This window comes from Bos javanicus, chromosome 12, assembly GCF_032452875.1.
Source record: "Bos javanicus breed banteng chromosome 12, ARS-OSU_banteng_1.0, whole genome shotgun sequence".
NCBI lineage: Eukaryota > Metazoa > Chordata > Mammalia > Artiodactyla > Bovidae > Bos > Bos javanicus.
Window position 1 is genome coordinate 19,368,985 of NC_083879.1, and position 16,795 is coordinate 19,385,779.

At 38.0% G+C, this 16,795-nt stretch overlaps 1 protein-coding gene across 2 annotated transcripts in view; it reads right to left on the reverse strand.

The window, feature by feature from the left end:
• KPNA3 (karyopherin subunit alpha 3) overlaps positions 1 to 16,795 on the reverse strand; it is a 97,958-nt gene that overhangs the window by 20,693 nt on the left and 60,470 nt on the right. For both annotated transcript variants that reach the window (XM_061434646.1, XM_061434647.1), the window contains exons 3-9: positions 5,046 to 5,135; positions 4,826 to 4,855; positions 4,685 to 4,737; positions 4,473 to 4,568; positions 1,489 to 1,574; positions 532 to 618; positions 3 to 172 (exon numbers count right to left, since the gene is read on the reverse strand). In XM_061434646.1, coding sequence (XP_061290630.1) covers positions 3 to 172; positions 532 to 618; positions 1,489 to 1,574; positions 4,473 to 4,568; positions 4,685 to 4,737; positions 4,826 to 4,855; positions 5,046 to 5,135 — 612 coding nt within the window. The remainder of the gene's footprint in view (positions 1 to 2; positions 173 to 531; positions 619 to 1,488; positions 1,575 to 4,472; positions 4,569 to 4,684; positions 4,738 to 4,825; positions 4,856 to 5,045; positions 5,136 to 16,795) is intronic.

Consider the following 16,795-nt stretch of genomic DNA (forward strand, 5'->3'; position numbering starts at 1 on the left):
ACCTCCTGAACTGTCTCCATAGGCGGTGGGGGGTCCTTATTCCTGCAGAGATTGACAATGACCCATGTGACGTTCCGAAGGAAGGTGATGGGAATGGAGGGATTGATGAAGGACAGAAGAGGTTTGACAACTCCCAGTGATATGACATAATCTCTACATTGAGGACCATCACCTACAGAAATGAAAATTGTATTTAAAAAAAAATTACATTCAGGATGAGAAAGTCTGAAATGTATGCAATGGCTCATGTTGGGACACTGATGTTCTATGTTTCCTCACCATCAGTCAAGGGCATCAACTGTTGCTAATTCTCCAAATTTTGATTTGGGGAACACAAATTTAACCTACCAGTCCTGGATAACAAATTGCATATCCATCTAAAGAGGTACAATCTTAAGTTAATATTTATGAAGCAAGAAGATAGTCAACCCACATTACAATTAGAGGAAACATAGTATGTAATGGCCAATGTAGGAAAAAAGTTAATTAAGATACTTAATTGGAGTGTTTTCAAACCTAATTTCAACTTACCTATAATGTTTCCCAAAGCCCATACTGCTTGTTCACAAACATTCTGATGTGGTGAATGGAGAAGTCTTAGAAAAAGAGGTACGGCATCTATAAGAAAGAAAAACTAACATTTATACTGCAAAATGTTGAAGAGTTCACAGGTTTCAGCCTAAATAAGTTGATGAAATATACACAGAGTTTGGTACACTAGAGTTGCTCAATTATAGTTCAGTGAATGAATAAATGTAGCAAATACCTTTACCCTAAATATGCTACATTTTACTGTTTCCCCTAGTCTCAAGCAACAGACTTATTGACAGTACCTAGAACTGCGATTATATTAAATGAAAACAACAGCATGATGCTTTTCCTGCAATTCATTAAAAAAAGGTTTCTACCTTAGAATACTTTAGTCAATATGATTCCAATTGTTGATATGGGATTAAAGAACTGATTATACCCATATCAAGCCTACCTTATATTTCAAGATAATTTATCATTATACTTCTTACTCTACACATAATTTATGAACTAACTCAAATTCCAAAAGACTGGTATCATATTCATTTCAGGTGAGAACTAAGTATAAGGCAGATCACTTTTTCCTAAAATTTCAGTATGTTGTATACTACCTCTAGGATTTTTAGCTGTATCTCTGCACGACCTGTATTATTGAATGTTTAAATTAAAATTGACTCAAACTTTTAACAGCTTTACTGAGATATAATTTATCTGTTTAAGTGTATAATTCAAAGGTTCTTAAGAGTTTATACAGAGTTGTGTAGTCATCACCACAATCTAATTTGACAACATTTCTACTGCCCCCAAAAGAAATCCCATACCCAGAAAATCCTCTTACCTTCTCCCCCAGCCCTAGGCAACCATTTACTCTGTTCTCTGTCTCTACAGATTTTCCTGTTCAGCACATTTCATACAAATGACAGAAGGTCCAGCAAGTAAATAAATTAATTTACTTACTAGACTGTACAACAGCTTGAGTCTGTGCAGAGGTTCCTGATGCTATATTAGTTAATGCCCATGCAGCTTCAAACTGTAATGAAGGACTGTAAAAAACAAACAAAAAAAATCTTTAGACACATAACTACCATTTAAGACCCACAGATTACATGGTTATCTCCTTTACCTTGTCCTTGAATTTCGCCTCATTACGTCCAACTGCCTGTTGAATATCTTCCACTTGAATGTCTCATTTGCTCTCAAAGTCAGTCAATATAAACTCACTTCTTCAGGTTCATTGGTATTGCAACATTTAGCCAGTCATTATTTTCCTTGACCCCTTTCTCTCCCACAGATATCTAACCAATATGTCATATCAATTTTACCTCTTAAATATTTTTTATATTTATAGTGACATCCAAAATATCACTGTGGTAGCTGAAGCCCTCATCATCTCATTTGAATCACTGCCACAACCTCTAGACAGGTCTTAAAGCTCTGACTCCACTACATCACCTGCTTCACATACCAGTGATATTACAAGGCTACATAATTTTGCTGAAAGGATAAGATCATTATAACCCGGAATGGTGATGGAAGACTTCACAAAGAAAGTGAAAACTGAACTAGGTTTTCCAAGAGTGATAAAGAAAGAAAGGCACTGACAACTGGAAATACAAATAAAACCACCATGGCTGGGATGATCATGATGCGTGCAGGTGACAACATAGAGACCACGAGAGCTGAAGCCAAGAAGGTACGCAACGCTGTGACACGGGGTAGAACTGCAAGGGCAAGTCACAATGTGGTGTGTGTGGAGCGGGACTCAAATCTCAGGCTTCAGGACTTAGAATTCATTCTACAGACATACCAAGGGTAGAGTGCTACTGAAAAGTGAAGTAAAGAAAACAATGTTGAAGTCCATGAAGAAGAGATAAAAACGGTCAAAGGCTGATGGAGGAAAAATCTGTTAAGAAGAAATTATCTATGTTAAGTTAGGGTAGATAGCTGAAAAACATCATTTCTTTTCAAACAGAATGCCAAGGTGGGAGGAGGTGGGAATGGGCAAAAACCAAGGAAAGCCAAAGGTTAGGAACTTAGAAGAAACTCTATAAATATCAAAGAAACAGAGTGAGGTTGTTAATACCAAAAGATTAGAGAGATCAGAGAAGGAAAAGGTTTTAAGAAGAAAAAATGTCAGTGATAATAGCAAGCAGTGAGGTTAAAAAGATGGAACAGACCAGACAATGAAGTAGCAGACAAGAACTATCAATACATGATGAACTTTGGCAAAAGGCAAGAAATAAGAGGGTATCAAAGTTGAGGAGAAATAAAGGAATGATAAGATCAAAGATGATGAGATAGTTTATGTTGTTTCAGACTGGAAGGAGAAAGAGTTATTAAACTAGGACAGATGATTTGGCAAAATACTGACAATGAGGGCCTGAAATGAGAAAACAGAAAGATGTAGAAAATACAATTACAAAGCTAGGGAAAGTCTTCTAAGATATAATTTAAAAAGAGAGAGATAAGATAGAGAAAATAAGTAATAAAATGAGCGCAGTAAGTAAACAATAAAAAACATTTATTATATGCTTGGTATTATGTGGTATTTTGTATATATTATTTTCATTCCTTGCAACCACCTACATTTTATAGATTAGGTACCTAAGCATCAAATGCTATTTGGGTTTAGGTCAGCCGCAAACCCTAGATTTAAACCAAGGTCTATTCGGCTCCAGTCTCGGTCTTTTATATTATGACACAATTTCCCATAACAAATCGATTAAGTCAGACTGAAACCATTGAAAATTTTCTATTTTTACCTTCAGTGGTAGTTACACATGTCTGTATATATTTCAGCATACTCTTCTGTTATATATACAAGCTACATTTCACAGACACACCCATACAAATGAGCCCATGACAAAGACAAAAATGCAAAATAAATAAATAAATGGAAAAGAAAAGAAGAAAAAAGAAAAGCAGCTCGAGCCAAAAAGAAAGGGGGCCCTAAAGGTAGAGGCAATATTTTTTTTATAACTAAAATAAAACTTATTTTTGCTTAAATAAATCTTATAGAAAATATATATGATAGTATTTAAAAAGTGTTAAGGGCTTTTGGAGAGATGGTTGTGGCACGTAATAGAAAAAGAATGAACTATTTTAAAATAATAAAAACTCTTAGTGGAAACATTTATAATGCTACTATTTTAATCTAGTCACCTGAAAATCTCATAGACAATATTTAGCAAAATACCCCCAAGTTTTAGTCTAAATGCTCCTTAAAAGAAAAATGAGCCTCTGTTTCAATGTATTTTGGGGTTCAGACTTACATTCTACCCAGTTAACTCAAACTGATGAGGTTTAAGATCTAGCACACCAAGATCTCTCCAAACACTAGTAGAAATGGGGCCAGTACCTCAAAACACACCAAGTGGTGTTTTTCTCTTTCTATTTTGGGAAATTATAATCTGCCCTCTTATTTTTAATTTACCACAAATAAAAACCATGATGATAGACAACTAATCATGGCTGGAGTTCTGTTAAAGACTTCACAGAGTATCAGTGGATCAGCTGGAATATTCCCAGGGAAAGAAAGAGCTACTCAGTTCTGGAAACCATTCATGTTGACTCAAGTCATGAGGTTAATCTATATATAGACTCATAAGCAAAGAATGACTCAAACACTATTTGGGTTGTTTTAAAACATTACTGACGAAAAAGCCAACTAACAAAGGAAGACTATAAATGTTTGAGACAATTTAGAACAGACAATAAACAGACGTTAAAATTTTCCTAGAAAATACACACACATACTTCATAAACTAAAAAGAAAAGCACTTAGGTCTGCAGAGTATTATCACAGTATTTAGAAAATTACATTAAAATACATGACAAATGAAAAATGTGATAAGGCAAAACCCAATGGAACCCATTAGTTTAATAATCCCAAATTTTCAGTTGGCTGAAAAAAGTGAACAGGGAGTCAAATCCATACTTACTTATCATCCCTTTCTAGACATTTCACTAGAATTGGTAAAATCCCAGATTTTATTAGGTCATCAATTGGTGGATTTCTGTCACTGGATAAAAGCTTTCTAGAAAAAGAAGTATGAGAAATTAACTGCTATAACTTTCAAACTATGAACAAAAGTAACAATGTACTACTTGTAGACCAGGTGTGACATAATTCTCTGGACAAATTCATCCTTACCTTGCAGCCTGGACAGCACTCAACTGGACCACTGGGTTATCACTTGTGGCATTCTGCAACACCAAGTGTAAATTTCAGAAATTTAAAAAAAAAATCAATTTCAAAATACTTCAAAAAGAGAATATTAAAATAATAACATACCTGCAATATAGCTTCTAGTGTTACATTTTGCTTAAAAAGAAAAAAAGATAGTTCAGCACAGAGTTTAATAGCAAAATTACATTAATTAATGTATTTACTGAAGTTAAACAGTCAATATACCCTAATTATCATTGTAAAATTAGTCTTAAGATTGAGAATAAAGTTCTCTAGTTATTATAAAAATTACTTTTACAACACCTTATAAGCAACGTTAACTTACTGCTTTAAAATCAGCATCAACATCTGAATCTTCTAAACTTTCCTCTTGGGGAACATTTCTTTTTTTCAGTAAGTGTTCATCTCTTTTGTTCTGAAAGACAACCAATAAAATAGTTAAGTTCTAAAAGCTGTTGCTAATGAAAACATCATTAAAATTGTTTCAACTTTATCAGCCAACTGTGAAATAAACACTAAATCTCTTTATAAGGATAATATGGATGAATTCCAGTTGAGCTATTTCAAATCCTGAAAGATGATGCAGTGAAAGTGCTGCATTCAATATGCCAGCAAATTTGGAAAACTCAGCAGTGGCCACAGGACTGGAAAAGGTCAGTTTTCATTCCGATCCCAAAGAAAGGCAATGCCAAAGAATGCTCAAACTACCGCACAATTGCACTCATCTCACACGCTAGTAAAGTAATGCTCAAAATCCTCCAAGCCAGGCTTCAGCAATACTTGAACCGTGAACTTCCGTGTTCAAGCTGGTTTTAGAAAAGGTAGAGGAACCACAGATCAAATTGCCAACATCTGCTGGATCATCAAAAAAGCAAGAGAGTTCCAGAAAAACATCTATTTCTGCTTTATTGACTATGCCAAGGCCTTTGACTGTATGGATCACAATACACTGTGGAAAATTCTGAAAGAGATGGGAATACCAGACCACCTGACCTGCCTCTTGAGAAACCTGTATGCAGGTCAGGAAGCAACAGTTAGAACTGGACATGGAACAACAGACTGGTTCCAAATAGGAAAAAGAGTACGTCAAGGCTATATACTGTCACCCTGCTTATTTAACTTATATGCAGAGTACATCATGAGAAACGCTGGACTGGAAGAAGCACAAGCTGGAATCAAGATTGCTGGGAGAAATATCAATAACCTCAGATATGCAGATGACACCACCCTTATGGCAGAAAATGAAGAGGAACTCAAAAGCCTCTTGATGAAAGTGCAAGTGGAGAGTGAAAAAGTTGGCTTAAAGCTCAACATTCAGAAAACAAAGATCATGGCATCCGGTCCCATCACTTCATGGGAAATAGATGGGGAAACAGTGCAAACAGTGTCAGACTTTATTTTTGGGGCTCCAAAATCACTGCAGATGGTGACTGCAGCCATGAAATTAAAAGACACTTATACTCCTTGGAAGGAAAGTTATGACCAACCTAGATAGCATATTCAAAAGCAGAGACATTACTTTGCCAACAAAGGTCCATCTAGTCAAGCCTATGGTTTTTCCTGTGGTCATGTATGGATGTGAGAGTTGGACTGTGAAGAAGGCTGAGCGCCAAAGAATTGATGCTTTTGAACTGTGGTGTTGGAGAAGACTCTTGAGAGTCCCTTGGACTGCAAGGAGATCCAACCAGTCCATTCTGAAGGAGATCAGCCTTGGGATTTCTCTGGAGGGAATGATGCTGAAGCTGAAACTCCAGTACTTTGGCCACCTCATGCGAAGAGTTGACTCATTGGAAAAGACTCTGATGCTGGGAGGGATTGGGGGCAGGAGGAGAAGGGGACGACAGAGGATGAGATGGCTGGATGGCATCACGGACTCGATGGACGTGAGTCTGAGTAAACTCCGGGAGTTGGTGATGGACAGGGAGGCCTGGTGTGCTGCGATTCATGGGGTCGCAAAGAGTTGGACATGACTGAGCGACTGAACTGAACTGAACTGAACTGATTACAAATCAATGACAGGCCACATTCTGGATTTGGTAACAAAATTAACTGGTTTAAAGGCCAGCACTCTTACACAGACACAATTTATTAGGCAGCAACTGTTTTCACCAATACTGTGCTTCCTAATTTGTAATAAAGATTCAAATTTTAAATTATTATGCTGCTGCTGCTAAGTTGCATCAGTTGTGTCCGACTCTGTGCGACCCCACAGACGGCAGCCCACCAGGCTCCTGTGTCCCTGGGATTCTCCAGGCAAGAATACTGGAGTAGGTTGCGATTTCCTTCTCTTATTATAAAGGTCTAGCAAATATATTTCAACCAGTATACTAGCTTTCATCAACTTACTGCTAATGGTTGCCTGAAGCAATGCATTTTTTAAGAAGCCAGCTTAATGAGGGTTTATTGCTCAAATGTTAAGATTTGTATGTATCCCACTTATTGGGAGTGCAGGAATGGGAACTCACTAGCAAAAATGTCATCTACTTGCTATTACCTCAGTTTTAAACTCTTATTTCTACATTTTATGGGATTTGAACTCTTTGTAATGGCAGTGTGCCATTTTACCTAATATATAACTGGGTAAATGACAATTTTTCTTTTTTTTAGTTTGTCTACAGAATTAAGTAAAAACAGATAAAAAGACTATGATATCTAAGATTCTTTTCAATTTAAAACTTTCAAGGCTTTACCTTCTGGTCTTCAATATTTACACAAGTGTTTGATTACAACAGAAAGGTACTGAAGATGTATTAATACTGATGCTAAAACTCAGATCAATTAGAAAAACTAGAGACAGATGAGGCTTACTGGGTTATATGCATGATATTTACTTTTGCGCTACGTATAAGTAACAATGTTTAAACTAGATATTTACATGTATGTTAATGCTTAAGAGATTACCAACTTCAAATTATATCACAGCACATTTTAGTATGTACTCAAATAATTAATTCTACATTATTTTCAAATTGATGCATCTCACAAATATGAAAATAATGCACTGATATTTTATAGTCTCAAGTGGCTCCCCACAGAATACTTACTAATTTACAGAGAGAAAACTGGGCAGATAAATGTCCTGATCAAACGGCAAAGATTATAATCGAGTAAAGGAAAAATATGTATAACTCAGGGAATTCTACTCAAAATTCTGTAATGGCCTCTATGGGGGAAAATAAAATCTTAAACAGCAAATATATCTCTTCAAGAAAATTAGTGATACCAAGGGAACATTTCATGAAAAGATGGGCACAATAAAGGACAGAAACCTAATGGACTTAACAGAAGGCGAAGACAGGAAGAAGAGGTGGCAAGAAAACACAGAAGAACTATACAAAAAAGATCTTCATGACCCAGATAACAACAATGGTGTGATCACTCATCTAGAGACAGACATCCTGGAATGTGAAGTCAAGTGGTCCTTAGGAAGCTTCACTATGAACAAAGCTAGGGAAGGTGATGGAATTCCACTTGAGCTATTTCAAATCCTAAAAGATGATGCTGTGAAAGTGCTGCACTCAATATGCCAGCAAATTTGGAAAACTCAGCAGTGGCCACAGGACTGGAAAAGGTCAGTTTTCATTCCAATCCCAAAGAAAGGCAATGCCAAAGAATGATTAAACTACTGCACAACTGCACTCATCTCACACACTAGTAAAGTAATGCTCAAAATTCCCCAAGCCAGGCTTCAAAAGTACATGAACTGTGAACTTCCAGATGTTCAAGTTGGATTTAGAAAAGGCAGAGGAACCAGAGGTCAAATTGCCAACATCCACTGGATCATTGAAAAAGACAGAGAGAGAGTTCTAGAAAAACATCTATTTCTGCTTTATTGACTATGCCAAAGTCTTTGACTATGCAGATCACAACAAACTGTGGAAAATTCTGAAAGAGAATGGGAATACCAGACCACCTGACCTGCCTCCTGAGAAATCCCTACACAGGTCAAGAACCAACAGTTAGAACTGGACATGGAACAACAGACTGGTTCCAAATCGGGAAAGGAGTGTGTCAAGGCTGTATATTGTTATCATGCTTATTTAACTCATACGCAGAGTGTATCATGCAAAATGCCAGGCTGGATGGAGCACAAGCTGGAATCAAGACTGCCGGGGAAAATATCAACAACCTCAGATATGTAGATGACATGACCCATGTGGCAGAAAATGAAGAGGAACTAAAGAGCCTCTTGATGAAAGTGAAAGAGGAGAGTGAAAAAGTTGGCTTAAAACTCAACATTCAGAAAACTAAGATTATGGCATCCGATCCCATCACTTCATGGCAAATAGATGGGGAAACAATGGAAACAGTGACAGACTTTATTTTGGGGGGCTCCAAAATCACTGCAGATGGTGACTGCAGCCATGAAATCAAGAGACGCTTGCTCCGTGGAAGAAAAGCTATGACCAACCTAGACAGCATATTCAAAAGCAGAGATATTACTTTGCCAACAAAGGTCCATCTAGTCAAAGCTATGGTTTTTCCAGTGGTCACGTACAGATGTAAGAGTTGAACTATAAAGAAAGCTAAGTGCCGAAGAATTGATGCTTTTGAACTGTGATGTTGGGGAAGACTCTTGAGAGTCCCTTGGACTGCAAGGAGATCCAACCAGTCCATCCTAAAGGAAATCAGTCCTGAACACTGATTGGAAGGACTGATACTGAATCTTAAGCTCCAATACTTTGGCCACCTGATGTGAAGAACTGGCTCACTGGAAAAGACCCTGATGCTGGGAAAGATTGAAGGCGGGAGGAGAAGGGGACAACAGAGGATGAGATGGTTGGATGGCATGACTGACTCGATGGACATGAGTTTGAGCAAGCACAGGGAAGTCAGGCGTGCTGCAGTCAATGGGGTTGCAGTGTCTGACACGACTGAGAGACTGAACTGAACTGATAGTTGATTTACAATGTTGTGTTAGTTTCAGGTATACAGCAAAGTGAATCAGCTATCAGTTGCTTCTCCTCCTGCCTTCAATCTTTCCCAGCATCAGGGTCTTTTCCAATGAGCCAGTTCTTCGCATCAGGTGGCCAAAGCATTGGAGCTTCAGATTCAGCATCAGTCCTCTAGTGAATATTCAGGACTGATTTCCTTTAGGATTGACAGGTTTGATCTCCTTGCAGGCCAAGAAAAAGAAATTTTTTTAAATTTCAAATACAGTTTAAAAGGAAAAAAGAGTAAATGAAAATCAACACAGTATGCCTTCTCATCGATGTACTGAGAAAACAGTATCATCTTGGTGGTACTCCTGGGCAAAATAATAGTAGTAATAACAACCATCTGAGAAAAGTCAGACAAACCTAAATTGGCCATTCTATTAAAAAATCAGTCTATATATTCAAATACACTGTCACGAAAGATACAGACTGAAGAACTACTGGATCAAAGGAGACTTAAAAGACGATATAACTAATTGCAATGTCTAATCCTAGACTGGATCTTGGATTTATAAAAGAATATTATTGGAAAAAGCTAGCAAAGTATGAGTGACAGTCTATGGATTAGATAAAAATTTATGTGAACTTGAAAAAAGAACTGTGGTTACACTGGAAGATATATGAAAATAATGTACTAAGGGTGTAAGGGGGCACCATGCCACAACTTAACTGGTTGGGGGGTTATATAAATATATATATTTATTTATCAGGGAGAAAGTAAGAATAAGGCAAATATGGGAAAATGCCAAGAATCAAGGAAGCTGGGTGCTGAGTGCTGTATGTTTTTGGTACTATTCTTGAAACTCTGAATTTCAAACTGCAAGTATGAAATTTTTTCCAAATTAAAAATGTACGCTTTTCACTTTGTGACTTACAACACAGTTAACCCTAAAATCCATTATTGTTTGTTATTCAGTCACTAAGTTGTGTCTGTCTCTCGGTGACCCCATGGACTGCAGCACACCAGGCTTCCCTGTCTTCCACTATCTTCTGGAGTTTAAGTTCATGTCCATGGAGTGAGTGATGCCATCTAACCATCTCATCCTTTGCTGCCCTCTTCTCCTTTTGCTTCCAATCTTCCCCAGCATTAGGATCTTTACCAATGAGTTGGCTCTCGGCATCATGTGGCCAAAGTATTGGAGCTTCAGCTTCAAGCATCAGTCCTTCCAATGAATATTCATCAGATATTTAGGACTGACTGGTATGATCTCCCTGCTGTCCAAAGGACTCCAAGGGTCTTCTCCAGCACTACAATTCTAAACCATCAATTCTCTGACATTCAAGTTATTTTTATGGTTCAACTCTCACATCTGTACCTGACTACTGGGAAAACCATAGCTTTTTTGACTATATGGACCTTTGTTGGGAAAGCAATGTCTCTGTTTTTTAATATAGTGTCTAGGTTTGTCATAGCTTTCTTTCCAAGAAGTAACTGTCTTCTAATTTCATGACTGTAGTCATCATCTGCAGTGATTTTGGAGCCCAAAAAATTGACATCAAATTGCCAATATTCGTTGGATCATAGAGAAAGCAAGGGAATTCCAGAAAAACATCTACTTGTGCTTCACTGACTACAAGAAAGCCTTTGACTGTGTAGCTCACAACAACATCTATTATATGGTAATTTTTAACACTTCTTGGAATTTAAGCCATTTAAAAAGTTTCAATAAAGTTGACTGATTTGACAGATAAACAAAACAAAAATTATTCTAACCCTGGTTCTATTTTCATCCTCTGTTTTCTCTAACTTTACCAGAGTCTGAATAATTAAGCTTCCGAAGGCCTTTCAGGGATCTTACTCCCCCTATTCCTCCTACTCTCCCAGGTATTTCAGGCATAAAAGTAATACAAAAGCATAAGCACGACTAAACCCTCCTCTGTACACAGATGCCCGATCCAGGATAGCGTTTTACCATTATATATTATGTCTGCTGTAAGGAAGCTCCTTTCTAATTCTAATCTGCTAAAGTTTCTTTTTCTTTTTCAGACACACATAGGTGCTCAATTTTATTAAACTGTGCTTTTTAAAAAAATCGATTGAAATGGCCACATAATTTTCTCCTTTCATTTATAAATGTGGTAAATTGTGAGTTTTTAATGTTAAACTCAGAACTTTTTAATGTTCAACTTATAACCTGGGATAAACCTGTCTTGGAATTTAAATATGTATGTATATTCATTACTGGATTCAATTTAATAATACTTTATGAGGGATTTTTTCCCACATATGTTCATAAGTGAAACTGGCTTATATACATCTTTTCTCATGCTGTCTTTGCCTGGTACTTGGTGTTATGGTTTGTTAACCTTATAAAATGAGTTGAGAAATGTTCCCTCTACCTTCTCTGAAATCATTAAGGCTGAAATTGTCAGTCCCTTGAATGTTTGCTGGAGTTCTCTCTGTGAGTACTTTTTCTATTCAGGGCGATAAGAGAGGTTACACTTTTAGTTACTGATTTAATTAATTGTTTTAAAATCTATTCAGATTTTTAAATTTCTTCTTAAGTAAGCTGGGTAAATTATTTTAAATTTCCCCACTGAGAAATTGTTTGTTTCACCTAAGTTTTCAAATTTACTGGCATAAAATTGTTCATATTCAAATTATGGTTGTTTTAGAAAATGATTATCATTCCCCTTCCCATATCCATGACTCTGGATAATCTGGTCCTGTATTTATTCCAGGTATGACCATGTAACTTGCTCTGACAATGGACTTGAGTTTAGTAAATGAACTTGAAAAGCTTCTCCACATCCAAGCATGTCCTCTCTTGCTGCTTATGTTAATTCTAGAGCCACCAGGTGAACAACTGTGAGCTTGCCTGTTGCAGGATGAGGCTATGTGGAAGACAACTAAGGTCTCAGTCAACAGTAAGAAACTTCTATGAGACCATCTTAGATCATCCAGTCACTAGCTAACCCACCAGCTGACCAGAGCTGAGTGAAGGAGCCCAAGCAGAGATCAGGTGAACTGGCCCAGACCAGAAGAACCACTCTGCCAACCCAAAGAATTGTCAGTGGAATAAAATGGCTATTTTGTTAATAAGCCACTAGGCTTCGGAGTGGTTCATTGTTGTTCGGTCATTAAGTCATGTCCGACTCTGAAACCCCATGGATAGAAGAAGCATGTCAGGCTTCCCTGTCCTTCACTATGTCCCAGTGTTTGGTCAAACTAATGTCCATTGAATTGGTGATGCCATCCAACCATCTCATCCTCTGTCGCCCCCTTCTTCTCCTGCCCTCAATCTTTCCCAGCATCAGTGTCCTCTCCAATGAGCTGGCTCTTCACATCACGTGGCCAAAGTACTGGAGCTTCAGCATTAATCTTTACAATGAATATTCAGGGTTGATTTCCTTTAGGATTGACTGGTTTGATCTCCTTGCTAGCCAATGGACTCTCAAGAGTATTGTCATGCAGTAAAAACTAAGTGATGTGAAAGTGAAAGTGTTAGTTGCTCGGTCGTGTCCAATTCTTTGCAACCCCATGGACTGTAGCCCGCCAGTCTCCTCTATCCATAGAATTCTCCAGGCAAGAATACAGGAGTGGGTAGCCATTCCCTTCTCCAGGGGATCTATACTATGCAGGGAAGTAATGTACTAATATTTTTAAAAAATAATGCTACATATGAATTAACATGTCTTTTAAATTCTGTTCATTCCCCTCTACCTGCTATAAATTTCTCCTATAAAGGTAACTCTTCAATTCCACAGGTTCTGACATGTAACATCTTCCTATTGGTCATATATTGGTGTTAGTTAACTTCCATTAGGATTTCTTGATGCTCAAAGTATTGAGAAGTGCTTACTTTTCCCCAACAATTATGAGATTTTGGTAACTTTCTCATTCACTGATTTCTCATTTAATTGTTTCATGATCAGAGAACAAAGTCTGTACAACACTGAAATTAGCTGACATTTGCTTTATAACACAGTTTCCAAAACCTTTTCAGTACATAGCATAAGCCAAAAGCAATACCCAACAGTTTTCTTTACCAAATAGTTAGATCCAAACAAGTTAATAGTAATTTGGGAGGGGAGGTGTGCCAAGGCACACATAAGTTTAAAGAAAATATCTTTATTTCACTTAGACAAAATATGTAATTGAAAAAAACACAGTGCAATCTAGTGGTCAAATTATGAACTATTTCAGTTCTGTGGTAATGAATGATTCTGTGGTATCTGAAATGTTAAGTGTCACTGTGTTTCTCATAAAAATTTAGAATATCCAAAGGTATTCCTCTGATTCACTAGAGTTCCATGGTACCTCACGGCACAGTGCAGCAACTAAGGCTACATACTATTCACAAAAGCAATATTCAAATATGCATGTGCTTCATATGTGTATATTAGATATCTAATACTTCAAATTAAGTTATTTACCTACCTCTTATTAACTGGTGTATTTAAAAGTTCTCCAACAATGGACAAACTTCTTGTGATTGTGTCAATTCTGGCTTACATTTATTAATATCTGGGCATACCCAAGTTTCTGGGCATACCCAAGCTTCTCAGTTATAACAACTAAGGGATACAGAGGTCTGGGGTACTGCAGTCCATGGGGTCACAAAGAGTCGGACACAACTTAGTGACTGAACAACAGCTTCTTAGTAAGTTGCTTCTTTTATCAAGAATTAAGTAACAACCTTCATTGCCAAATTAAAATCATCTTAACAAAGTTCATTTTGGGCATCCTAGGGCATGAAATTATACTTTACTCTTAACAAAAAATATGTACAACCAAAGTTAAGATGATCAATCCATGGGCAGATTGCTGGTGATGTGATTAATCACCAAAACCAGCAACTTCAACTGTCCTTTTGCTTGTCACTTAGAGATCTTTACCCTCTTAGAGACTGTGCTATAGTAAGTTCAGCATCTATAAAAGGTATCTTTTTCTTTAATCAAGTGGGAGGGGAGCTCAGAGGATATGGAAACTGGACTAGTTGCAATACCTACTTTATCTCCAAACACATACACACAGACTAGATCCATTTTAAAGTTCCTTTAGAAATCCATTATTAATCTGTTGCCTCATATATGTACTTAATACTTCTTAGATCTTCTGTTTTCTGACAACTGTTTGAACCACATGGAACGGCCACTTAGTACATCAAAAAACTTAAACATTTACATTAAGAGGCATTATAGCACAATGCTTAAAAACTCAGTTCTGCCATTTTTCAGCTAGAGACTGCCCCAGACTTGCCCGAGAGTGTCCAGGAGTCTCCAGCGGAGGCGTGGGTCAGCGGTGGCCTGCTGCAGGGTGGGCACTGACTGCAGGGGATGTTTGGAAGGAGGTCACCCATTATCTCCATTACTTCCACCATAGTTTGGCCTCAGGTCAAAAAACAGGGAGGAAACACAGCCCCACCCATCAACAAAAAACCGGATTAAAGATTTACTGAGCACGGCCTCACACATCTGAATAAGACCCAGTTTCCCCCTCAGTCAGTCTCTCCTATCAGGAAGTCTCTTATCTGTATCCAGCAGAGGGCAGAAAGAATGAAAACCACAATCACAGAAAACTAATTAATCTGATCACATGGACCACAGCCTTGTCTAACTCAATGAAACTATGAGCCATGCTGTGTAGGTCACCCAAGACGGTCGGATGTGGTCCACCGGAGAAGGGAATGGCAAATCACTTCAGTAGTCTTGCCTTGAGAAGCCCATAAGCAATATGTAAAGGCAAAAAGATATGACATTGAAAGATGAACTCCCCAGGTCGGTAGGTGCCCAATATGCTACTGGAAATCAGTGGAGAAATAACTCCAGAAAGAATGAAGAGACAGAGACAAAGAAAAAATAACGCCCAGTTGTGGATGTGACTGGTGATGGAAGGAAAGTCCAATGCTGTAAAGAGCAATACTGCATAGGAACCTGGAATGTTAGGTCCACGAATCAAAGTAAATTAGAAGTGGTCAAACAGGAGATGGCAAGAGTGAACATTGACATTTCACGAACCAGTGAACTAAAATGGACTGTAGTGGGTGAATTTAACTCCGATGACCATTGTATCTATTACTGTGGGCAAAAATCCCTTAGAAGAAATGGAGTAGCCCTCATAGTCAACAAAAGAGTCCAAAATGTAGTACTTGGATGCAATCTCAAAAACAACAGAATGATCTCTGTTCGTTTTCAAGGCAGATCATTCAGTATCACAGTGGTAGTGATGGTGGTGGTTTAGTCGCTAAGTTGTGTCCAACTCTCGCCATCCTACCAGGATCTACTGTCCATGGGATTCTCCAGGCAGGAATACTGGAGTGGGTTGCCATTTCCTTCTCCAGGGGATCTTCCCAATCCAGGAATTGAACCGGGACTCCTGCATTGCAGGCAGATGATAAATCAACTGAGCTATAAGGGCAGCCCAATATCACAGTAATCCAGGTCTATGCCCCAACTAGTAATGCTGAAGAAGCTGAAGTTGAATGGTTTGATGAAGACCTACAAGACCTTCTAGAACTAACACCCAAAAAAGATGTTCATTATAAGGGACTGGAATGCAAAAGTAGGAAGTCAAGAGATACCTGGAGTAACAGGCAAATTTGGCCTTCGACTAGAAAATGAAACAGGGCAAAGGCTAACAGAGTTTTGCCAAGAGAATGCACTGGTCACAGCAAACACCCTCTTCCAACAACAAAAGAGAAGACTCTACGTATGGGGATCACCAGATAATCAATACCAAAATCAGACTGATTATATTCTTTGCAGCCAAAGATAAGAGAAGCTCTATACAGTCAGCAAAAACAACACTGGGAGATGACTGTGGCCCACATCATGAACCCCTTATTGCAAAATGAAAATGAAAGTGTTAGTTGCTCAGTTGTGTCTGACTCTGCGTCGTCCATGGAATTCTCCAGGTAAGAATAGTGGAGTGGGTTGTCATTTCCTTCTCCAGGTGATCTTCCCAACCCAGGAGTCGAACCCACGGCTCCTGCACTGAAGGCAGATTCTTTACTGACTGAGCTATGAGGGAAGCCCCAAGTCAGACTTAAACTGAGGAAAGTAGGGAAAACCACTAGACCATTCAGGAATGACCTAAATGAAATCTCTTACAAATATATGGAAGTCACAAATAGATTCAAGGGATTAGATCTAATAGACAGAGTGCCTGAAGAACTATGGACGGAGGTTTCGGACA